At 37.6% G+C, this 25,365-nt stretch overlaps 1 protein-coding gene across 6 annotated transcripts in view; it reads left to right on the top strand.

The window, feature by feature from the left end:
* PER2 (period circadian clock 2) overlaps positions 1-25,365 on the top strand; it is a 39,510-nt gene that overhangs the window by 5,081 nt on the left and 9,064 nt on the right. For all 6 annotated transcript variants that reach the window (XM_017728828.1, XM_017728829.1, XM_017728831.1 and 3 more), the window contains 17 exons: positions 4,392-4,896; positions 5,587-5,655; positions 8,745-8,899; positions 9,404-9,525; positions 11,059-11,260; positions 12,829-12,880; positions 14,216-14,358; positions 14,575-14,653; positions 19,359-19,465; positions 20,065-20,218; positions 20,403-20,511; positions 20,876-21,007; positions 22,191-22,287; positions 22,835-22,991; positions 23,074-23,201; positions 24,680-24,853; positions 25,110-25,365. In XM_017728828.1, the coding sequence (XP_017584317.1) occupies positions 4,610-4,896; positions 5,587-5,655; positions 8,745-8,899; positions 9,404-9,525; positions 11,059-11,260; positions 12,829-12,880; positions 14,216-14,358; positions 14,575-14,653; positions 19,359-19,465; positions 20,065-20,218; positions 20,403-20,511; positions 20,876-21,007; positions 22,191-22,287; positions 22,835-22,991; positions 23,074-23,201; positions 24,680-24,853; positions 25,110-25,365 (2,423 nt within the window). In that variant the 5' untranslated portion in view covers positions 4,392-4,609. The remainder of the gene's footprint in view (positions 1-4,391; positions 4,897-5,586; positions 5,656-8,744; positions 8,900-9,403; positions 9,526-11,058; positions 11,261-12,828; positions 12,881-14,215; positions 14,359-14,574; positions 14,654-19,358; positions 19,466-20,064; positions 20,219-20,402; positions 20,512-20,875; positions 21,008-22,190; positions 22,288-22,834; positions 22,992-23,073; positions 23,202-24,679; positions 24,854-25,109) is intronic.

The raw sequence follows: 25,365 nt of genomic DNA, 5'->3' as shown, positions 1-25,365 counted from the left end.
CAAACCTAAAAGAGCTCTTTGTGTTTCCATGTTCAGACGCTTCCTGAACTTGGGATGGGATGTAATTGCCTTCCTCAAACTGGTAACAGGAGAGAACCTCAGACAAGGAAAACATGCAAGCTTTTGCCTTCCAGTGTTGTTTCATTAGTGATTGGGAATTTATTCAAGCATATGAGTGGGATGAATATGTGCAATTTATTATGTTATTTTCCCTGAGATTAGTTTCAAAGATAATTAATCTCTCTGTGATGTCTGACCGGCTGTGCACCTGAAGTGTTTGCACAGTGCTGGTGCCTGCATGCAGATGTTCCACTTAAAGGTCTTTTCTCTGCTGAGAGTGAAGTCTAGCCAGCTGCATCACTTCTTATCTAAATTGCAGAGCATGGTGGAGGGTTATTGCCAGTCTGAGCTTTTTTCACAGTTATTCCAATTTCTTCTAAGAAAATGTCTCCAAAGTTAGGGCATATATTAACATTGCATAATAAATTTAAAAAGCACCAAGATTCCCCCAAAGTAGTAAAGTCTTGTTTTAGAAATGCCTCTCTTTCTTTTTCTTCAGAAGCTCTTGCAAGTTTATCATAATATTTTTCTTGTTCCTTCCTCTTTACTCTTCTGTATTCCTTACTCTGGTATGTGCCTTTGGCACTGACGCTTTTGAGATTTTGAAACAGAAGAAATTTTGTGCAGGACTGACTTTCAGTGACGTTAATCTTCCAGTCTTGCCAAAAAAACCCATTCCAGCTCAAGCTGAGCCAGTTCATTTGGAAACATACCTTTAATGATGACAAGCTTGTGTTTTCTCCATTACTTGAATACTCTTTTTTTTTTTTTTTTTTTCTGGTGTGATTGTACTTGGGATCCAAATTCTAGTCACTTTAATGTAGTTATTAGGTGTGGGCAAAGCTGCAGAAGCTCTGGCATGTTGTTAGTTAGAACCAGAAGTGACATGACTGAATTGCTTCCTGACACAAATTTCTGCCAGGTATCAAGAGGAAAAAAAAAAAAAAATCATGTAGTGTCTCCTAAGGGTCAGCATCTTTTTCTTTTCTGTTGGTAATTCTCTCAATCTGTACTCACTGCTTAAAATAAAAATGTTTTTTAAAACCCTGAAAGCTTGACTGTCATTGAATCAATCAACTCTTGTTCCAGGAGTTACAGGAAATTCCTCAAAAATTATTGGATAGCATATAGATTTGTTTGTTTATTTATTTACTTAGGGAACAATTGTCTCCCATCTAAGGAAACACTGATGAAGTTTCCTACAAATACTTGGCAGAAGCTAGCCTGGGTGTCAGGGAAAGAAGGGAGGAGATGAGACAATAGATGATATTTGGAGGTGGAGAAAATTAGTCACCAGTGGTTTAATAACTCAGAATTTCAAACTGTAAGACTCTACATGCTAGCAATGGCACATTTTCATTGCCCCTTAAACTTCCAAGGATTGCAGAAAAGACTTTGGGAAAATAAGGAAGGGTTGTGTCAAAGAAACATTTGTGAACAGCTCTCATGGCTGGAAATTCTACAGCACATGTAATCCTCTCTGGCTTCAGAATTCAGGAGAAGAGGTTTCTCGTGCCTAAAGACTAAAACACAAAATATTTACATCAGAGTAGGAAAGCTGTGGCACAGTCATTGCTCTTCCTATAAATAGCACAGTTTTACTAAAACCACATTACTGTGATATATACTGGGCTAATTATCTTCACAGAACTTAGGGCTATGCTGAAAGTCTGTTTTCTGGTAGTTCATGTTTATAAACCTATAAATAGTGATTTACATAGTTTTCTTTATAGGATTAAATATAGCAGCCCAAAGTTGTTATTTTTAAATTTTTTTTTATTTTGTGAGCGCTCTTTCCCCTTATCTCTAAAGAAAACATATAATTTCCTAGCAGATAGTGGTGTTTTGATCAGGGCAGTATTTTTTCTCATGTATCTAAAGCTCTTTCAAAGTAGCATGTTGTCAGGAAAACAGGAAGAAACTCCAACCTTGGGCACAGAATATAGTATGAGAAATTTTAGCTCTTGTCTTAAGTTTGTACACCTCAGACCTCCTTTAAGGTGATGCTGTGAGTGCCTTTTTTCTGAAAGCTTCATTTCAATCATGGTGGGGTTAATTACCTTTACTCACTAATTCTCCATAGAGCTGTATAACCACAGTGTCCTCTGAGGAATAATAGACAACTGACACATGGGAAGTGGCTTTTGAGAGCGGCTTCAGTTATTTACCCAGACATGCTCTGATTTACACAGCACTTGCAGTAGTGTTCAGAGCATCTCCTGGGTGCAAATGGATCAACACATTTATAGAGCCCTCCTCACCTGTGCAGTAACAGGAGGTTTGTCTCATGTGCTGCCCATGCAGGCATTCCCTGTGCCACATTCCATCTTGGCTCTCCTTGGTGGTTTTGGTTCCTCTCACACCCAGCCAGGCGTGGCTGAGCACAGGCCATGCCTCTGCAGCCCCTGGCATGGGCAGCGCTGGGCACTGAGGCTCGTGGGCAGTGCATGGCCAGAGCCGATGGAGCTCCACTCAAAGGTCTCCTAAGGAAGGCAAGGGGAAGTGTGAGCTTGCTCTATCGCAGAGACTAAATTAGAGATGAGCTATCTGACCTAGTTAATCATTGGCCACCAGAGAATGTGCCATTGTGACATAATCCTACAGTTTCGTCTCAGAGTAAATATTCTTTTATCGCATGGTCTGGTTATGTAATTTTCAAGACAAAAGTGGTTAACCTTAGTCCAGAAAAAAACTGTCAGAGCTACTGAAGGGTAATTCAGTGCCTGTATAGTAGTGTTCAGTACAGCAGCCTAACAGGATGTCTGTTTTATCTGGATTGAAGTACCTGAAGGGAATACATGCGGGAGGGAAATGTCAGTATATTTTACTCTACTGAAAGGCGTTTTTCTATTATCACCTATAATAAAGTACTAGCGAATAAACTCGTAAGGAAAAAAAATATTTATATTTTTATACCATTACTGATAGCCTAAGTGGATGTCCTTAAACTATACTTTTAAATGAAAGCAGATACCTTGCATATTATTTTGACCTGATGAGGAGACAAGTAGTGTTTTCTGAAAAACTCTAAAAAAAATGTAAAATGTCTGGAAAAACATCAGTTAGGAGGGTAAGAAAATAGCTTCCATGTGGTGTTGCTTTGGGGGAAGTTGAATCATAGTGTGTTTTAAATTGCTATTGTGAATGTTTTCAATGACAGTCTTTCTTAAAAATATAAATATTTATTTATTTGTGTTTAAAACAAAACTGCTGTAGTTAATATTAACAAAACTTGGTTGTGAATTTTTTTATTGACTGTTATTCCAGTCAGAGGTTTATTAGTTAATAAGTGTAATCTTGAATATTTTAAAGGAACAAAGAGAAAGGAACACACATTGTTCTGTTGTCTTGAAAGCAACAGAGATTCTCAAAAGAGAATCTTAGTTCATAGTTTTACACTATTGTTGTCTCAGAGTTGCTGAAATGGATGAGGATGTGACTCAGATTAAATATGATTTTTTAATTAATAAAGCTGAACTGCTCTCCAGTACTTCTCTTTTGATGGTACTTCAGTATTGGTCTGTCCTTGATTCACCTCTGTATACAGTTTGATTTTTGAGCCTGGTGCATTAGAATTTGGTTTAAAAGCAGGGATATGGGGTTTTTTTTTTTGTTTTAACCTTACTTTTCCAAGCAATTTTTATCATACCCCCCCCAAATTAGTGGTAATCAGTAGACAAAATTATTCTCAGGGTTATTCATGCCTTAGAATTTTTGGTGGTGGTAAGTAAGTGTGTTTGTATTCTTAGTTTCCCTGTTCCTACTGTATGTTCTGTCTGCCTACCTACATGGCTTTTGTACGAAGACAAACATGAAGAGTATAGCAGTGTTCCCTCCCAACTGATCTTAAAAGAAAAAAACCCCCAAAACGATGTATTTAAAAAACCCCCAATATAAAACAGAAAAACAATCCAAATTTCCTCCAAACCAATTAAGCAGCGTCCAGATGTCTGAATGTAGTATTTTCTTTATCAAGGTAAACTGAAAGGCAGTGGAATGGTTTCACTGAAAATCATATTATCCAAATCTAGGTAGCAATACTGTCAAGTATTAAGTAGGAAAATAGAAAACAAAGGAATATGTGAACTTTTAAGGAGTTTTTCCATGTTTATGCAACTTTCTTTTTGTGTGGGTTTTTACTAAAAAAGAAATACCCTTTTCATGATAAAACATTTTGAGATTTTCAATTTAACTGAAACATTTCGCCATTTAAGTGCTGAATATATTAACCATGAATGTCAATTTTTACTTTCTTCAGTCAGTGCAAATTCCAGTTTGTCAGCAAGGCAAATAAGAAAGTAATTTTTTTTCTTCCTTCCCTTCCTTCTCAGATTTTTGCATCTGTACTTCCAAACAGAGCTTGTACAGAGGGAAAATTCTGAATATGGCTTGATTTGCTCTTGGTCTTGACAGTGTCTCTAATGAGTGTCCCACGGACTCTATCAAGTTCTGGGGGTTCTCCTCTAGCACTGAGGAGCAGAACCCTGAGCAGCAGCCTGGTATCAGTGGAAACATTTTTCGGTCATTCTCTTTAAAAGAGCAGCTGAAGATGAGTGATTATTCTGGACTTCCAAGTAACCATAGCCAGATGATTGCTGAAGATTCAGAAATTCAAGCAAAGCCTGAACACTCTCATGAAGTTCTTCAGGAAGATATTGAAATGAGCAGTGGCTCCAGTGGAAATGATTCCAGTGGAAATGATTCCAGTGGAAATGACTCCAGTGGGAATGACACAAATGAAAACTATTCAAGTGGGCATGACTCTCATGGTCATGAATCTGATGAAAATGGGAAAGATTCAGCAATGCTCATGGAATCTTCAGACTGTCATAAAAGGTAATAGCTATCATTAAATACATTCCATTTTTATTTTTGCCCCTGAAGACTTTTTTCATTTGAATCAATATTTCTGAATAATAACTAAGATATAAAGCCTGTTCAGCATAGAGCTGAGTGTGCTACTTAAGTTGTACTCTCATGTGATGTAAATTGTGTAATATAATTTATAAAGAAAAGGTCTCTGCTGTTTGTATGGTCAGCATCATTTGCATCTTTCTACTCATTGTGTGTTTAACTTGCCTTATTTATTTATTTTCTTGTACACCAACTTCTGTAGTTGAATATCAAAACCTGTCAGTTGATTCTTGTGTGACGATACAACCATGCTATTTTAATCTTTTAAATAATAGTTTATTGTACAGAGCAAAGCTATATTAAGAACCACCTCCCTAGTGGTCCTGTGAGGACCAGGGTGATAGGACTCAGTTATCCTTATGGGTCCTTTCCAGCTCAAGGAAGGTATTCTATGCTTCTTAGACAAATGTTTACAGCTTTAGTGCCCATTTGTTGTACCATGCAGAAGCTTTTAAAATTTGGGGTTGGGGTTTTGAGGTCTTTTGTTGTTTTGTTTTGTTTGTTTGTTTTTTTTAGGTAGCCAGTCATTAATAGGAAAATAAAAAGCTAAAATTAACTAAAAGTTGTTTGTTAGGTTTCCAAATATTAATCTTTTTTCTTTCCTTTTTCTAGTTCAAGCTCAAATGCGTTTAGTCTGATGATTGCAAACTCTGAACACAATCAGTCCAGCAGTGGATGCAGGTAAATGAATAGGCATATATTTTTCAGTAATTTGCATGTATGCTAAATGCTAAAAATGAGATAATGTCATATTTTGGGTTGTTTGTTTTGTTTTGCCTCAACCTGGATGACTACACAAGAAATCCTGTCTTTGCTTCTCTTCCTGTCCATAATCAGTAGCATGTTGTATTAACCACTTGATTAAATTAGAGCTTTTTGTTGCTGTTCCATGTGAGTTGTGTGGTAACCTTTAAAGTCATGTTACTTTGTTTTGATTTGGTAGCTTAACTCTGTAATTTTTTTTTTGTGAGTCCCATTGAATGTTGCTTCAGTTATGGTGGGGTTTTGTAGCTTTTAAATTTTTTACTCTTCAGAATTTAATCTGAACCTGGTGGTGTGTTAATATCAGAATTCACCATTGAGTTGGATTATTCCTGGTGTCCAGCAGCTGTATCATCTGCCTCTCCTATGTTCCATTTGCTGGGATTCAAGCCTCCAGGGTGTAAGGATAAAGGATACACAAACACCAGCTGCAGGAATCCCTCTGTATGAACTCTGCTTCTGTCCCTGATAGCCTTGAGGACCATGGTAGCTTGAAGGCTCATCTTTAGATACTTCAGAGTGCCCTGCTGTACTTGTTTTTTTAAGTCAGCTGATCAGGAGATCAGAACCTGGTCCTGAGCAGATCAAGGCTATCTAGCTAGAGCATGGTGATGTTAAGACCCATATCTGAGACCTGCCTACCTGAGCATGTTTCTACCTGATGCAGTTCCTAGAAAAGTAGTAAATTAAAATTACTCCTATGCACCATTTGTTGCTTGCTCAACATATTTTCTGTGTCTGCCTTGCAGGCACCTGGAGAGCTTGTTCCACGCTGTATTTTCAACTGGAAATTGTGATCTAGAGTTTATGTTGCTTAGTATGAAAGGGTGAACCGAAGGGATTTCTTAATCTTTGTTTCCTCTTGATTCATTTCTCTTCACTTGCAAGATCTCGGAGGGAGTTACTTAGTGGATTTTTTTTGACATTTCAGTTTTAAATTTCATTAATAGCTCTCTGCTCCAAAATAATTAGGAATCCAGGTGGTACAGTGTTCTCCCCAGCCATCAAGCACAGTGCTAGGGGGTTACAGGGTAGAATCTGATAATCTTTTGGGAATGGGAGACTGAAGATATCTAGACAATGCTCTTTAAAGAGAAGACTAAAGTAGTCTGATAAACTACTTATCTCTGTAGGCTCAATCTTTGATTCAGACTACTGGGGTTTGCATTCAGTATCAGTGCCAACCAACAGCTCTAGTTTGCTATCTGTAGGTACCTTTCCAGTTTGCTGTCCACAAAAAGCAAGATGAAAAGCTCGTATCTTTATAGAACTTCCTTATTCTGTCCTCTGCAAGTCACACCTTCCCTGTGGCTGCCTACTGTGCCTGATGCTACTGCTCTCTGGAAAAACATTTTGGAGTTGAGTAACTTATTTTCCAAGAATGTCCATCTTCTGTATTTGCTGCTACCGTAGGCTAATTTGGAAAGGTTTTTTTTCTTGCAGAAGAGTCTGACCACTCTCATGGAGCAGTCTGTACTCTGAGAGTACAAACCAACAATATGCTCAGTTATTTCATAATCTTTCCTCTCTCTCTTTTTCCCTACTGCCAGCATGGAGGGTTCTTCTATGAACCTCTGTTAACAAAGCCCTGTTTGATTGCAGCTGTCCAAACTGTCAAGCCACATTGTACACGTGATTTTAATACAGCATGAACATAATGTTTCCCAAGGGAGTACTATGCTCTTTTTGTTTGATCCCTTGCCATTATTTCTTGGTACAAAATGACCAGTGAGTAAATGAATACTGTGTTTCTCATAGTACATTGTGATGTCAGCTAGAACAATGTCTATTCTCTAGTACAAGTCAGCTTTGTCACTTTGCAACCATTTTTGGTAAAATATACCTAACACCTGTCAGATGATTTATCTACCTTTTCAAGCTCTTAAAACTTCCCAGAAAAATGTTCAGAAATCCTCTTGAAAATTACTTGGAAGCTGAAGCCACTTTACTGACCGCTTCAGTCAGGCAGTGCAGTTGCCAAGATTATTGTTTCGACAGTGGTGCCTAGGGTAACTTCTTACAGATTACCAGCCATGACAATCAGGTGGTAAGAGAAGACCTCCCTTTGGAAGGGAAAAAATTTTCAGGAAGATTTAAGAACAGCTCTGTAATCCTCTTGATCATGGTGAATGATCAGCTTTTAAAATCTCCAGTGTGAAAACCAAGGTGATTTATTATTTTAACTCCTTCCTACCCATCTGCCATCCATCTTTGCTATCCTCTCCCTCACTTCCCTCACCTCCTTTGGTCTTCCTTTTGGATTGTGTCAGTACCTCTCAATAATGGGGAGAGATACCGGGAACTGTAAAGGAAGGTGATAACTTTCTGATATTGGCACTGATAATCTCTGTATCACCTTCTACACTTAGACAGTTCTCCTGAACACGCACCTGAGAACTGTGAATGCAGCTTCTGTCTCCAGCCTCCTCTGATTCTTTTCCTTATAAATTTAGTCAAAGTTTCCTTATCTTACTTAATGTATTGCCATGCTTAGCTGGGATATGTTATTCAAAGGATTTCTCCATTTGTTTTGTTAACTTGATACTCTCCCACTGCCATTCCCTTTTCAGGGACCTTTCTTAAGAGAACCTGCTTGAACAGGAGGTGAAGACTTGAATGGGCCTCCTGCTTCTCTCCTTTGAAGTCCATGAACATTTCTGAGTTTCATTTTGAAAGGAACTAAGGAAAATACCACTAAAAAGGGAGGAGGGAGACTGTGGCAAAGAGAAAAAAAGAAATTCTGTGGTGCTTGGGCATATGTACTGTTGCACATAAAGAGTACATTTTACAATCACACTCCAGGTGGTGGTAAATCTTTCATTTTAAATGGTAATGTAAGAATTTCCATAAGTTCTGAAAGTTGTTACTGGGTACTGGAAAAGTTAATGAGGCTAGTGGTACAAATTGATGTGTATGACAAGTGTCAGAGTGCATTTGGGCTTCTTTGAGGATGATGTGTCACTTCAGGCATTCAAGTGATGTTCTGTTTTTTGTTTTTCATCTTACAGTAGTGAGCAGTCCACTAAAGCCAAAACACAAAAGGAATTGCTGAAAACATTGCAGGAGCTGAAAGCTCACCTTCCGTCTGAGAAGAGAGTCAAAGGCAAATCTAGTGTCCTAACGACATTGAAATATGCCCTTAAAAGCATTAAACAAGTTAAAGGTAATCAAGTGTGATACTGCCTAGTTAATGCCGACCTGGCTAAAGTGAAACTTTCAAAACAGGAATTTAAATAAACTTGGCATAACACAGAGAACTGTATTATGTCTGAAAACCTTTCTAACCAGATATTTTCATGTCATTCCTACTTGTTGGCTCTGTTAACTTTTGCTCCTTTGGGAGTTAAAGCGGCTCTCTAGAGGCTTCATATTTTACTACTGTTTGGTTGAGTTAGAAAATTAATTTGAAAACAATTTACAGTTTCATACTGTTTGAACTGTCGAACAGCCTGAAATTCGTGACCATTCATATATGGGTATACTAAGATGTGCACATTTATTTGAGTTATTGATGAGGAAGCTCTACCAAGGCAAAAGATGTATGTGGAATAGTGCCTAGACTTCCCAACTTCTGCATTTTGCCAAAAAATGTTTTTGCTGCTTACTGCTTCTAGGCTGGGTGTTTATTGATAATCGTGATTATAAATTGTTTGTTGTTCTCATGTAGCCAATGAAGAATATTACCAGTTGTTGATGATTAATGAATCCCAACCTGCTGGTCTCAATGTATCATCTTACACAGTGGAAGAAGTTGAGACTATAACTTCAGAATACATCATGAAAAATGCGGTGAGTGTGGTGACCTGAGTCTGCAGTGTGTATTGAAAATGTTTTCTAGAACTGGAATTTTCAGGCATGCCTTCTTTTTACAAGGGAAGAGTTGGTAGTTAGGCCACAAAGCTGAAGAAAATGCCTTTTGCCTTCCAGGGGATGTTGAGGAGAAACTGAGCCTTTTCAGACTTCACAAATACAATTTGTTTCTGTCAGTTAGATGGGAAATAAGTAGTCTTGAACTCCCTGATCCTCTGAATTGTACCTTGTGCCTGGAGGTCGTGGTGTGACACATACCAATATCCGTGAGATACAAAGCACTGTGAAATATCATTAGTTTTCATTTTAGTGCACTTGCAAAAGTTGGAGAATTAACTTTTTCCAAATTTTAGTCAAGGCAGATGGTGAATCACTTCAGCTTATTCTTATAACTAGAGGTTATTTGATGTTTCACCAGTTCTTTGTGTTAGTGTGACTGAAGAGTGACAAAAGTGCTGGAATCACTCTGTCCTTTTCTGTGGGATTTGTCTGGTCTTCGCAACAGGTACAAGGCTTTCTGTGGGATCCAGTGATACTGTATTCTCATTGAGATAAGAACAGCTAGGACCATCAATGTAGTTCTAGCAGTGAAATGATAATCTGAATGATTTTTTAAATTATATTTATTTCCATATTACTAGTATTTTAGGGATAAGTTATGGAGCCTTCAAAAAATAATGGCATATAAGTGTATTAGAGTGCCTTCTACTATTTTTTTAAACTGAAACCTCTGTTTGAATGTATGAAGTTCTGAATTCTCTAAAACAAGAGCATGGTGGGGGATGTTCCATAGGTTGAAGTAGGTGGGTTTTGTTGAATCTATGAATAGTAAAAGCTGCCCACAAGGTGAAATAAATAGGAAGTGTAGAGTACAACTGAGAAATTCAGCCAAATATCATAAACATTTTTCAATTAATCTGAATATCCATTTGTGAAAGCAGTGTTCTGCTGACAGCTCTTAAGTTCCTGTACAGGGTTTGTGAATGGAGCATGAAGGGTTGTGACGCAGGAAGCTCCTCTGCATCAGGAAGAGAAACAATACAAGTGGAGTGTGTGGGACTTCTTCCCACCTGTGTACTCATTATTTTTTACTAAGTGGTTTCAGTGGATGGACCAACTAACACAACCTCTTACAAACAGCTGAATTTCATAAATGTAAACCATACCTGTAACAAGCACAGGGAAAATGGTGAAGTTATATAGCTGGAAGGTCATTAATTCTTAATTTGCAAATTCATTCTGCATCATGGAACTTTAGACAATGATATTTAGGGCTTGTAACCCATAAATAGTCGTGTATTATTCTTACTACATAATTGGAAAGTATTCTGTCTGTGTCTACTTCATAAGCAGATTCATTGTGTTGAACTACATCTGTAATAAAATAAAATTTCCTTAATTCTCATTTTGAACCTACTAATGTTTTTATATCTTAAATGTTTTTCTCAGAAATATGTGCTGCACTGAAGAATGTTTCAAACTGTCTAAATAATTTGAGATTTTTGTTTTTAGGATATGTTTGCTGTAGCTGTGTCTTTGATAACTGGGAAAATTTTGTACATCTCTGATCAAGCTGCTTCTATTCTCCGCTGCAAGAGGGGTTATTTTAAAAATGCCAAATTTGTGGAGTTCTTGGCACCTCAGGATGTCAGTGTGTTCTATACTTCTACCACCCCATACAGATTACCATCATGGAATATTTGCAATAGAGCTGGTGAGTGGTCTCAACAGCAGATATTTCTCTGACCTTCTTTCAGTCATACAAATGCAAATACTTGCACTGATTTGGAATGTCCTTCCATCCTTCCCCCCATCACTTTTTGAGGGTATAGCAGACAGGGGCATTATTAGAACATCTCTGAACAATACTAGGTGTATAAATCTATTTTATAAATCAGCAGGATTTGTCTGTTGGTCAAAAGTCTTCTGAATGTCATTGTTTATCAGTTCTCATGCCCCTTTCAGCCAGCTGGTGAAAGAAAACAAAGTAGGAATTTATGCTGAATGGTGAATTTACTTTCCACTTTTACTAGCAATCAAATTAAAACAATTTTTCTTCACATTTTCTCTTCCTCAAGTATAAAGGGGACATTACTCTGTCTCCTTCCTTTTAAAATGGTTATGATTTGAATACTGGACACCTTGATTACGGTGTAGAAAAAGGTATTCCAGCTGCCATCACTGTGCACTCACCAAGTGTAATCATAGCTCTCTTCTTCCAGCCTTAGAAAAATTATATTAGGCATAATTAATGGTGAAGTATGAGATGTCTCAGGGCACTTGATATTTGTTTGTGGTAGGATTGTTTTACTCACGTACCTACAGCCATTAGTAATTGAGAAATATCTGCCAACTATTTCAAATAAACACTTGAAATTCAAGTCTGCTCTAAATGTTTGAAATTCCAATCCATTGCATACTAAATCTATGACATTGAGCCAGGGTGTGAACCATATTTAATCTAAAAAAACCAATTAGCAATAAACACGTACTAAGCAATGCATACATAAAGCAGGTCAAAAGGGACCTTGTGGGGTCTCTAGTGCAACCTCTGGCTCAAAAAAGGGTCAGTGATAAATGCTGACCATATAATCCTGATTACTCAGTTATGCAGGAGGTTTTTTGGTTTTACTTTCTTGAAACATTTTCTGTAGCTCTATTATGTTTGTGTATAGCTTCAAGTTTAAGAAATGCAGTAAGTAGAACTGTGCACACTCTCTTGTGTATCAGCTGCCCTACGATATAATATCCAAAGGTATTGTGCACTGGAGGCCCTTGAAATGCCAGAGCTTCCCTTGGAAATCAGTGAGTGGCTACTCTGGAAGAGGAGGGAAATAAGCTTAAAACATGAGAAGAAGCCTTCAGAAAAAAGAGAGAAGAGGGATGGTAGGAAGTGTATTTGGTGATCGAGCTGTCCTTGTGTCTTTCTAGGAAAAAGGTCAAATTTTGGGGTCATAGGTAATCAAGCATTTTTGGTCATTGGTATAAAGTACTGTGAAAGAGTTGATAAGAGTAAGCAGCTCAAACTGGAGAGCTGTTTAGATATGTTTAGGAAAAAGACTTGATAAAAGGAGCTGTGACTCACATGCCAGCCTCAGAATCTGAGTGATGTTCAGATTTAGTTGCCTATGATGTGCATTGTTTAACAAATACATATGGAGACTTCAGGGAACATAAACTTAAAAAAATTCAACCTTTATTATCTAAGGAAAATTCTTGTACGAAATATCATAATCTTCTAGTAGTTTGTAACTTGGTATGAAATATGCTTAATATTTCTAGAGTCTTCCACCCAGGATTGCATGGAAGAGAAATCTTTTTTCTGTCGCATCAGGTAAGACAATATTACAAAGCCTAATGTTGCATTATGAAACCAAGCATTACATAAATATTAGACTTTTATAAGAACCATATGGTATGTACGTTTCATGCTTTTTCATAATGTGATTTTAAAGCAAAACATATGCACATCCTTGAGTTGATTAACTGTAGAGCTACAGAGAAAACTGAACTCATTTTGGGAAGCTGCATCTTGGAAGTTAATCCATGTGAATATTGACCTTTGTGCCATAAAGGAAGGTGATACAGTGTCTCCTCCTGCTCTGGAAAGCCTTTGGTTCATGTAAATAGAGCTGTTCTGTTTGGTGCCTGCTTCAGAGTCTCCTTCATTCTAAAAAATTAATGTCTCAAATTTGTCTCAAGTATCCCCTGGGAAGATACTTGAGGGTAACTTGACTTGTCTCTTTTGCAGTTAATAAATGGCACAATTCTTTGGGTTTGGTTTTCTTCCTTCTTTTCCTGCCCCCAATCACTCGTCTTTAGTTGTTTGTTTTTTTTTTTTTAATTTAGGCAAAGCTGGCAATGTAGTTCATGTTCTTTCTTGTGCAATTTGATTTCTTGATGCTTACTGCCTCTCTGGCAGCATTTCTGAAACAAAAATAGCGGATCCAATTATTTAATTACTTCTGGAATAAATGAATACTTATTATTGAGGTATGAATAAACTTTAAAAGAATTGGAGGTAATGCAGAGCTCCAGAGTGTTGCATTGGATGTACTGTAGAAGTACTCCTGGAGTTACTGGACATTTTTTTATCCAACTAACACTGGTTTCAAAAGCTTTACTTTTATAAAGCTCCGCTGTTATAAACTTATTACAACTGATTTTCTTTGGTCACTGTGTAAATGGTGGTTGTTTTCATTACTATGTTTGCATTCTGGTTAAGCAAACACCTGTTATTAAATATTGAGTCTTTACTCCTTCTAAACTGGAATAAATATTGATTAAAAAGATGATCTTTATGTTAACTGAGGGGATATAGCAGTCTTCATAAAAAAGCCCTGTAAATTCATCCCTCTGAAGGACAGCAAAGTAACTTAATCTATTGCGTGAGCTGGGTTTTTCGATCAAACTTCCATGTAATGCTGTTGTGGATATTTGTTTTGGGCAATAGAAAGGACAGCACAATCTTTATGGAAGTTGGTATGCAAAGGATATTATCAGAATTAGATTCTCTTCCATAAAAAAAAAAAAAAAGCTAAGATCTTGGGTGCTATTTTAGTAGCTAATATGCAGTTCTTGTGTCATGAGGGAAATACAATGGACAAATTAAAATTTTATTTAGCATAAGATGAATCTGTTGAAATAATTAACTCTCTTTAATTATTAGTGCGGGCAAGGAGCGTGAAAATGAGATTTGCTATCACCCGTTCCGGATGACTCCTTACCTTATCAAAGTGCAAGATCCAGAAATAGCAGAAGACCAGCTTTGCTGTGTGTTGCTTGCAGAAAAAGTCCATTCTGGTTATGAAGGTAATCCTTGAGTGCACAAAGACTAGTTTGCTTTCCTAAAAGTAAGAGCTGTTCAAGCTTTATTATAGTGAAAGAGAATTGTTTCTGTTCTCTATCCTTGCTGAGATGCTGTGAGCTAGCAAGCTGCTTTCCTGTATGCTCTTGGCCAGAATTTTGGCAGCTTGAGGTATTATATATGAAAAATCCCCAGTTAATATGCTTTTATTTTTCTCTTAGCACCCAGAATTCCTCCTGACAAAAGAATTTTTACGACTACGCACACACCAACCTGTTTGTTCCAGGATGTAGATGAAAGGTAACTTACAAGAAGTATTTTTCAATTTTCTGTTGAGCAAGCTATCCAATATCTTTGTAGTATTTTAAGAGGTGTTTGTGGGGTTAAAAAATTGTGCAACTGCTGAAGAGTGTTTAACCTAAGAAAAGTACATCTCCCCATTTTAACTAAGCATGAGAACACATTAAACCAGTATTTAAGTGTATTGAAGTGCTTGCTAACAACTTGTTCTTCCACTTTCCTTCCCTCTGGGGAAATTCTGGACATAAATTCAATCAATGAACCCATGGTCAAAAGAATTCCTGTGCTGCCAATTATGACCTGTATGAGACACTTAGGTGTGAGGTTTTGGGTTTTTAAGTTTGATTCAACAAGTATGCTGCTGTCACTCTCTGCTGGCTCAGATACAACTAGAGGTACATCTTTTAAATGCAATATTGGATCTTTTCTTTAAAAAAAGGTATATAAAAACTGTTCAAATTACACTGGCTGAAGACTTCACATTGCTTTGACAGTCATGAAAACTGGTTAGAGTAAGTATTTACGTTCTAAATTAGAAACAGAAATATCACCTGGGATCTTAATGTATGTACAAAGACTTAGGAGCTGAGGTCTAAACCAAGCTTTCATAGAATCATTTAGGTTGCAAAAGACTTCTGAGATCAAGTCCACCACTCAACCCTGTCCCTAAATGCCTCATCTGCACATTTTTTAAATACCTCTGGGGATGGTGACTGCACCACTTCTGTGGGCAGCCTGTTCCTTGACAACCCTTTCTATGAAGAAGTGTTTCCTAATACCCAGTCTAAACCTACCCTGGTGTAATTTGAGGCCATTTCCTCTTGTCCTATCACTTAGTACCTGGGAGAATCAATGCTCTCACCCAGCTTGCTGTTGTCTGCAAACTGATGGAGGGTGCTCTCCATCCTCTTGTCCAGATCATGGATAAAGACATTAAACACAACTGGACCCAGTCCTGAGCCCTGGGGAACATCACTTGGTAGCAGCCACCACTTGGATGTAACTCCTTTCACCCCCGCTCTCTGGGCCTGACCATCCAGCCAGTTTTTTACCCAGGAAAGTGTGCACCTGTCCAAGCCATGAGCAGCCAGTCAGTCTTCTGGACTGCTTTTGGTGGAGTCTTGCAAAGGATATTTAGGTGATGGAGCCATAAGGTCTGTGGAAAGAACAGAAGCTACTCTTTCAGAGTCAGGAGCATGTTTGGCTGAGGGGAAGATGATAATCTCAACAAGCTTTTAAGGACAGTGATGCAGTTTGGAATATTGTAGCATTTTGAAGACTTGATAAGAGAATTCACTTATTCCTGAGTTGAAAACACTGCCTTTCCCCTTTCTTTTCCTCTTTCCTTGGTATTTTCTTTGTGGTGGTTTCTGATATTTGGGCTATATATGGGACTTCATTTTGATTTTATTTTTTTTCCTCCTTAGCAAAAACTAAGATAGCTACAATGGTAACATCTGACTTCTGAGATTCTCCCCTTTGTTTTTAAGCATTCTAAGAATGCTAAAACTTCCTTTGTAGGTTGAGATGAGGGGGATGTCTTCAGACAGAGTAGGAGTATAATGGACAATTTTCAGATTCTGTGGTATTTTTTGTGTGGAAATCTTGTTTCAGAAAAAATATTTCATTCTTGGCAAAACCTTTAAATGCAGCAGAAGAGAGAAGGGATTGGGGAAAGGAGGTTTATTGGGATGTTCAACTAAGATGGAGTCAAGGTAAAAAGAATACTGTTTGACTTCTGAGACAGTTTTATCTGTAGAGAGGCAGACGTTGTGGCTAAGTTGAGTTCCTGTAGGATAGACAGTGCAATGCTGACAAACTGCTTTTCCATGGTGTGATTTATACAATCCCTCTAAACAGCTGAAGTTGATAAAAGAACTGCTTAATCCACTGTAGTTCTGTCTTCTTCATGGATTTTTCTCTCTTTCATTCCCACACATGCTCCAAGCCAGCTGCAGAGTGGGTTTATCTTTTCAAAGAGGCTGAGGGTGCAGTGCAAAGCTTCTGTTCCTCTGTGCATCCACAGCTCAGTGATCTCCAGTAGTCACTTCACAGAAATGGCAAGATTACTGAGTGGAGAGCCTTGCCCTTATTCTTGGGCTTGAGTGGAACAACTCCAGTAAATACCTTCCCTGTGGATACTGTGGAAGCTTCTTTCCTCTCAGTCTGATGTTACCACTTGTTCTCAAATACCATTTTCTAACACTTCCAGTGAGGGTTGATTACATCTTAGTCTGAAGTTAGGACTTTGCGTCATTTATTTCTGTTCTCGTGATTGTGTAGTTGATTTTGTTTTTAATTATTTAACTCCTGAGAGCATTGGCAGCCAGATAAATGTTTACCAAGGCATGCATATGCAGTTTATTGCTCTTAAGCTCTCCAGGGTTTGGTGGAATACACAAAGCAATAGATTCTTAGGGAAAGCAGAGTCTTAATATTTAAAAATGTGCAACTGAGCACCTGCTGTTGACTGCACATTGTTCATAATACAACCCTGAAACTGTTGCTTGACTTGCATAAAATAGAGTTAATTTCTGTAATCAGTACGTGTTCACGGGTTGGAAAAAATGCATATTTGTCTGAACTCTGCAGGTGGATCTCTGCACAGAGTATGTTAAGTAAAAAGAAATATTTTCTTGAAATTAAATGGGTCATTCCCATATGTATTTGTTTTAATATATTTGATACTTCATGTGTATAATGGGTGTAAGTAGTTCACAGCAGAGTGATCTTTGTAAATTAATTTAAAGCAGTTTTGTATGTAACTTACAATAATAATATAAAGATACTTCTTATTCATGTCTTTTTGGCACTTTAAATGTCATTCTATAAAACACAAACTAAACTTGCAGCATCTCCTCATTAGCCATTCTTATGCCACACATGCATTTGCATTCATAAAATTAATTTATTAGCTTAACCTCTGAATTTTTATGAGTTCCTCATTATGAGGAAGCATAATGATGCCGAGACATCATTCTCAAATACAGCTTACAGGAGCAAAGAAAGGCTGGTTGGAAGGGACTGCTGGGAGGTCTTGGTTCCATCCTTTTGCTTGAAACAGAATTGTTGCCTTGTCCTGGCTAAGGCCAGCTTTGGCCTTGTCTCAATAATGCCTGAAAGCCTTCAGAGACTTGGTATGGGAAACCTCCTGTGTTTGCACTCCTCTGTTAAAAACCTTTTCGTAGCATGCAGCATAAGCTTTCCAGACTCCAGTCTGGGACCATTGCCCATAATTTTATTGTCTGGCACCATCAAGAAAATTTAACTCCATTTTTGTAACTCCTCTTTCCAGCAGTGTGGGAAGCTCCTGGATCATCTTTTAGTTTCCTTTTCATCAGAACAGGCAAGCCCAGCTCAGTCTCACATTCTAGATCCCTGACTTTCATAAAGCAGGTGGCAAAGAACAGGAACAGTGCTGAACAAAACCTTCTTATGATGTTACTTGATGAAGCCCTAAGTGAAGTCATTTGGAGTTGACTGAGATTGTAAAGTCCTCTAGCAGCACAACTTTTCTCATGTGCTTTGAACTTGGCAGCACTTCTAAATGTCAATGTGTCAAAGTGAGATGATTTGGTATGAGTTTCATGCCAGTTTCTGCTTTGTTGCTTTAGTTCATCTGCAAGCTTTTAAAACTCATTATTAAACTAATTGCTTTGATAAGAAGGCATTAGTTGCTATCCTCTTTCTCCTCTCAGCCTCTTTGCTGGAAGGGTGTGTTTGATGTTTTGGGGAGCTGATGTAATTCCAGTGGGTTGTTGGAAGTGCAGTGTTGAAGGCATTTGTTGCATAATGCTTTTGACCCCTTGTCTGGTGCACTGGGGCTAAGTTCTTCATTGAAGCTATTCAGACACCTGAGTATCTCCCTACCCCGGGGCTGTGTCAGTGAGTGGGGCTGGGGGGAAGGTGTACAGTGTTTTGAGCTTACAAGATGACTTGCTGGCATCTGGCAACTTAAACATTACTGACTAGCATTGACTTACTACATTTTTTTCCAAAGCACGTTTTTTTTCAGTGGCTAACCTGCATGGTAAGGTGCAAAGAGGCTTTTGTGAACTTTCAGTCTTTATCCTTAATGCAAATGCTTGAAGCTATCAATAAAAATTATTTTGTCACATAAATTAGTTTTTTGCGTCACTAGAAGTGGTCATTGATAACGTGCAGGAATTCAGTAACATTGCTTTTAATTCTCTAGTTAATAAGCTTGCTCCCATGCAGCTCCTCTGGGTTGAACTCTTAACCTGCCTGTGAGAAAGTTGTCTTGAGTGCTGGTCAGCTCCCCTGTTGCTAGTTCAGCTGTAATAATCCTGTGATCCTTAGCCATGGCTCACAGCCAAGGGATTGGGGTACTATTTACCTTCATGAGAGTTTTACAAGATTAAACTTTATTAATGCTCTTTTAAAATTAGGGTAAGTATTTATCCTCTAAAGTTAGACAGCAAAGGAAAGACAGAACTGCTGTAGCAGACTCCTTGATTTGGTCTAATCACCACCCCAGAAACAAACAAAGCCCCCCTTGCCCTAAGTGTACTACTGTTGTTAAGTTGGCACTGCTTTTTCACCAAATGTAAACTTAAAATTATTCATTCTCTTTATAGGAAAAACAGCAGAGAAAACTTAACTTAAAGTGAAAAAGTTTTAAACATGAAATACATATGTATTCTACTTGATTTTTATTATTTTTTCTTTGTCTTTCTTTCTCCAGAGCAGTACCTCTGTTGGGATACCTACCTCAGGATTTAATAGGAACACCAGTCTTGGTGCATCTTCACCCAAATGACAGACCCTTAATGCTAGCAATTCACAAAAAAAGTATGTAACCTCTTATTGTGGCAGAAATACAAATTTTTTTCTAGAACTTAATAATAAGGACTACAAAAACCTCAACAAGTAGTAGGAGAAAATTAATTGTGACTTTGATTTTTTTTCCACAAGTAAATACTGAATCTTTTACTGCACAACTTGATTCTTAGTGCAAATTCATGAAAATGAGAAATCACTCAATTTTGAACTTCTGTGAAGCATATGTATCTATTGTAAACAAATTGACTATAAATTAATATTTCATACATAAAGAAAATTTTCTTGAGAATGACATGATAGAATTTGTCATATCTTAAATTATAGTATTTTTTATTTCATAGAGAAGAAAATAAGAGCCATTCTGGCAATGTTTGTAAAGCTGCTTCTTCAGTCTTCTTTAGGTTGTTGTATTCTAAGGGTGATTTTTTTGACCATAGTCCAGTAAATTATGAAGATTGGCTTATTCTGATAGCTCAGTATTTCTAAATGTATCAGTGTATCCCTCAGGTGGCATCTTCCTCCTGTACAGTTCATTGTAAAATCCTGAATTGTTGAGTAGAATTGTGCAACCCTTAATGTGAAATGTCTGTTTGAATCCTTCATTGCAGTTCTTCAGTACGGAGGGCAGCCTTTTGACTATTCACCAATCAGGTTTTGCACTAGGAATGGAGATTATATCACCATGGACACCAGCTGGTCCAGTTTCATCAACCCTTGGAGTCGAAAAGTTTCTTTTATTATTGGAAGACACAAAGTTAGGACGTAAGTCAATATATTTTTGTTTTCCCTTCCCTCAAGTTTACATAGTGATCCTTAAGAAAGACAGGAGGGGACAGAATAAGCATTAGATTCTCTGTGGTATATAGGTGGTAAATTGAAGTGGTGATCTCTCTGGGATTGAAACACTTGCATTTGCAGTGAGCTGGTCTATGTTTGGTTTGTGCAGGGGTCCCTTAAATGAAGATGTCTTTGCTGCTCCCAACTACACAGAGGATAGAATCCTTCATCCCAGTGTTCAGGAGATCACTGAGCAAATCTATCGGCTCTTACTGCAGGTACTGCAAGTGCTTTACTGTTACCCTTTCCATTTCCTAAGGGTGTTTTTCTTTGTGTGACATTTTGCTTAGCTTCTTCTACTGTACTGGAATTTTTGGCTACAATCCTGGGAATTACTTGCACTCATGATTACTAGACAAGACTTACTGAAGTATGTTAAAGCTCCAGTTGAAATCTTAAGAATTTCATGTAGCTATGGAGTACTCCAGAGAAACAAACAAAAAACAACCCAAAAAAACCAAGCAACAAGAAACCCAGTGTAAAATAAAATCTCTTTTCCTGATATGGAATTACTGGTGTCCTGAGGCGGGGGGGTGGTGTGTATACACATATATATGTATTTTCTTGTTGTTGTTTTCACAGCCTGTACACAACAGTGGATCCAGTGGCTATGGAAGTCTAGGTAGCAATGGCTCACATGAGCACTTGATGAGTGTGGCATCCTCCAGTGACAGCACAGGAAATAATAATGAAGACACTCATAAGGATAAACCAGTAGGTTTGAGTTTTTCTCGTTCAAGTGTGTGGCACAAGACAAACTAGTTAAAGTGAGGATTTTTAACTTTTAGAATAACATTTTCAAATTGGAAATGGAAGAAAGTATAAAGAAAACGCCATGTTCCTTTTATATTGATCGTAGAAAAACCCTTTTGTCTAAGGCAATAAACACTTCTGGTTTAGATGAAGCCTCAGGGTACTGAAGCACAGTTGTAGGCATGAAAGTCAGTGTTGTGAAGAATTTAAACCTGTAGTGTGTTTACTTAATCTAATGTCTGATACATGTTATATGCTGTGTTTCTGGGAAAACCAGCTGGATATGTGAGAGCAGTTTGTTTTGGGAGGGGAAAGTCTGTAATTACTGTTTTCCCAAATGAAAATAAGAAGATTAAATGCAGTAATACCTATATAACCAGGGGATAGCTTGACCCAGATCACTTTTAATGTTGCAAAAATAAACCATGTATATAGAACGAAATAAATTGAATGGAATAAACCAATTTTTTAGTTTGTGCTTAGAGCTCTACTTTGGATTTAGTTCTGAAAGCCAAAAATTTTACTTGGTAAGTTGTATTTCTTATAGGCTAATTCTCACAAATCTGATTTGTGCTTCTGTGATCAGACTTTGCAGAGTTCTGCTCTTGCCAAGGTGGTCACTTTCCTGGCTTTCTGTTCTTAAACACTGGTGGAATAAGCAGATGAGGTCTCAGGATTTCTTATTGAACAGGGAAATAGATGCCTGGCATTCCTTCACTACTTCCACAGATAGTGAAGGCTGTTATAGTCTAGTTCTGTAACATCCTGTCAGTGCTTGGTTAGACTTCTAGTAAAAAAACTATCTTTCATAGCACCAATATTTTTTTACCAAGTGATAGGTTAAGGTTTTTTTTAAGTTGTCTTTGTAATGTATATTTTATATTTTCCTATCCAAGATATTCAAGCAGATTAAACAAACTACAGAGTAACTGTTTGCAAGAAACATACTTTAAATTTCTTCTCTTTCCAATTCCCAATTTTTGCAGCTGCACAATAAAATTGTATACATTCATGTTTCTCCTATGATCAAACTAATTGCAAGATAGAGATTAACTGAGGTTAGATTTAGTCTACTGAGAAACAACTATGCATAATGTTTTATGTCAAAACTTTGAAATAACTGTTCTTACCAAACTGCTTGCAGGAGGTCTGTCAGTATGCCCGTAAGGTCAAAAATAAAGGACAGCATATTTTCACTGACAGTAAGGCAAAACTGGACTATAAGAAAGAGTCTTTTGCAGGTAAGACATTAGCAGTTACTAGTCTCTTGTGCTGGTGCCTTGTATAACGTGACAGTAGGACTTTTTCTAGTTTAGTTCTAATCAATGCATAAAGACAGCATTTTTATCGACTCAAATTATATTGTCCCGTGTCTCTCTACTGTGCCTGGGAAAATATTGTGTTTGGCTATATCTGAATCAATATTGGTGTAACACAGTTAAGGCATGGCCTAAAGCTGTTGTCTTGAAATACCTTAAGTGGGCACAAGAGTTGTCCTCATACTGAGTGTGTTTCAACCTTAATGATATATATTCTCATACAGCCATAGTGTCTATTCCCTTTGGATCCATATGCAATCTAATTAAACTTTTAACTCCAAGAATCCATAAGGACGGGAAAATACTTGCACAATATTCATCTATTAGTGCACAAACCTTTTGCTTTACAGTGGTTAATTTGTGACCTGCTAAATACGTAGAAATGAAAAACCTTTACTACTGTTGCTTTTAGGGGAGTTTGCAAGGATTTAATGTCTTAATTGCATAATAGCAGTATCTCTTTCCACAGAAAAACAAAATACTCCTGGTGGTCAGGTGAAAGATGTAGGGGGAAAGGATACTGCAGGAGCAGCTGCTCCAAAAAATGTGACTACTGAAGAATTGGCTTGGAAAGAACAACCTGTGTATTCCTATCAACAGATTAGCTGTTTGGACAGTGTCATCAGGTAAGCAACCAGTGAGTAAATTACTCTTGACCTTTGGACATTAGACTAGTATGTCTAATATTTTTAAATCATTGTATTTTAGGTACTTGGAGAGTTGTAATGTACCTGGTACAGCAAAAAGAAAATGTGAACCTTCGACAAGTGTTGCATCACTGAGTTCTGGAGTTCATGAACAAAAAGCAGCTGATAATGCTATCCAGCCATTGGGAGGTAACTACATCACAGCTTTTTCATGACTGAGTTTTGCTGGCAGGCAGTTGGATGCTACTTTGCAGAACAATGACAAGTGTAGCTTAGGCATGACCTCATAGCTGCTTTCTCAGTGTTTGATGTTGGTGATTTAACTTTCATCATTAATATCCTCCTTACAATTAAAATACTGAGTAGTTGATTGCATATCTGGATTGTAGATGCAATGAACTAATTTTTGTTGTAGAAAATACAGTAGGATTTTGAGTTTCAGTACTCAAATCATTGTCAAATGTAGAAAGTTTATTTCACAGTTAGGACTTGTAAGAAAAATCAGCTGAAGAACCTAGCAGCTAATTAATTGCAACAAAAATATGCATATTACATTTCTGCTTAAAAAAAAATGAAGAAGAGAAGGTAAAATGCAGCATTGGACTGTTCTGTGTTTTGTGAGGTGTTAGAACCCAATGTTCATCTATGAAAACAAAAAGCTGGGGATTACTGAGGCAAGCTATCTAAAAAGTCTGCTGCAGACAGAAACATAAAGGTAATTTTTTAGGCCTTAGTTGTAGCATTCGACATAGTCCCTTGTCTGGATGGGGAATTAAATGAAGAATGTAACTGGTTAGTACAAGGATTGTGAGATTGGTAAAGAACTACATGCAAATGAGAGATTTGCTCATTCTACCTTGTCATTATATGAGGCTGAAGGGAGAGTGTCCAGTGGAGTTTCTCAAGAATTGCATGTGGGAATGATCTTGGTGGTTTGACGAGCTTCAAAAAGAAGTTCTAATGCAGCTTTTAGAATCAAATTAGAAGGTATCAGTAGACCAGGAACAAAGAGTCCTGCAGAAGGGATTGAAATGCTGTAATTTGGAGTCTCTGTGGTTCTTGTTGGCAGAAGATGATGTGGGCCACTAGCTCTTTGTTGCCCTGTTGTCTGAGAAAGATGAAGTCACCAGTCAGGAAAAAGGCAAATTTTAGATCTTTAAATATGTGTTATGGAAGTATTCCTATAGAGGTGGAATGTTTTAATGCTGTTTTGTGAGGCACTCGTATGACCTCTGCTGGATTACTGTGTGTAGCTTTCAGGGGAGAGAAATTTAAATTTAGGTGGATGCTCAAAACAAAGCTGTTAGAGTAACCAGCTAATGAAAGAAATTTGTGTACAACACTGTGGGAGCTGGGTGCAACTTATTCTTGGACTGGAAGAGGCTAGAAAATTTCTTCCAAAACTGTGCCATTAAAGAAGAGTGAAAACCAGAAAAAGGGGAAAATATCCTTCATTGAAAAGGTTTGGTTTGGCTGTACATGGGCTTAGAGGATTGCATTTGGTTGCTCCAGAGTCATTCTATTCCTGGAATGTATAAAGTAAAAAGTTCACTTTTTTGTCTTGTCAAGCACAGTTTGGCCTTTACTGTTTTGCAGCCCTAGCAGCATGTAATTTGAATTTGCTCTTGTTTATGTTCAGTAATCTGCAACTTTATTTCTTTTAACAGATCCTGCTGTGCTGAAGGCATCTGGTAAATCAAGTGGTCCCCCGGTGGTTGGTGCTCACTTAACATCTTTGGCTTTACCTGGCAAGCCTGAAAGTGTTGTGTCTCTCACCAGTCAGTGCAGCTACAGTAGTACCATTGTTCACGTTGGAGACAAAAAAACACAGCCTGAATTAGGTATGACTTTTGCTAATACTTTTTCTTCAAGATGGCAATTGCTAGCGAGTTTAAACTTCAGACATGTGAACAGCTAATGTCTGCTTGTGACTTGCAGTTTCTTACAGCTAAGATGGTCTTGGGAAATGGAATAAATAGGGATGGAATGTGTATCTTAAACTTGCAGCAAAATGATTGGAGAATTGTAGTACCTTAAAAATGCATGTATAGGGCTTTCTTTGCTTCATCTTGAGTATTTTGCCTTCTATTCCTGTAGAAATGATAGAAGATGGTCCAAGTGGAGCAGAAATCGTAGATGGCCAACTTCTTGCCCCTCCATCCAGCGCTGCACACATAAATCAAGAGAAGGAGCCATTTAAAAAACTGGGACTTACAAAGGAGGTCCTTGCAGTGCATACGCAAAAAGAGGAGCAGAGCTTCTTGAATAGGTTTAAAGAAATCAAGAGATTTAATATTTTTCAATCACACTGCAATTACTACTTACAAGATAAACCAAAAGGACGGCCTGCTGA

This window comes from Corvus brachyrhynchos, unplaced genomic scaffold (assembly GCF_000691975.1).
Source record: "Corvus brachyrhynchos isolate BGI_N302 unplaced genomic scaffold, ASM69197v1 scaffold223, whole genome shotgun sequence".
Lineage (NCBI taxonomy): Eukaryota > Metazoa > Chordata > Aves > Passeriformes > Corvidae > Corvus > Corvus brachyrhynchos.
The sequence above is the reverse complement of the archived record's forward strand: the minus strand, read 5'-3'. Positions and strand labels throughout refer to the sequence as shown.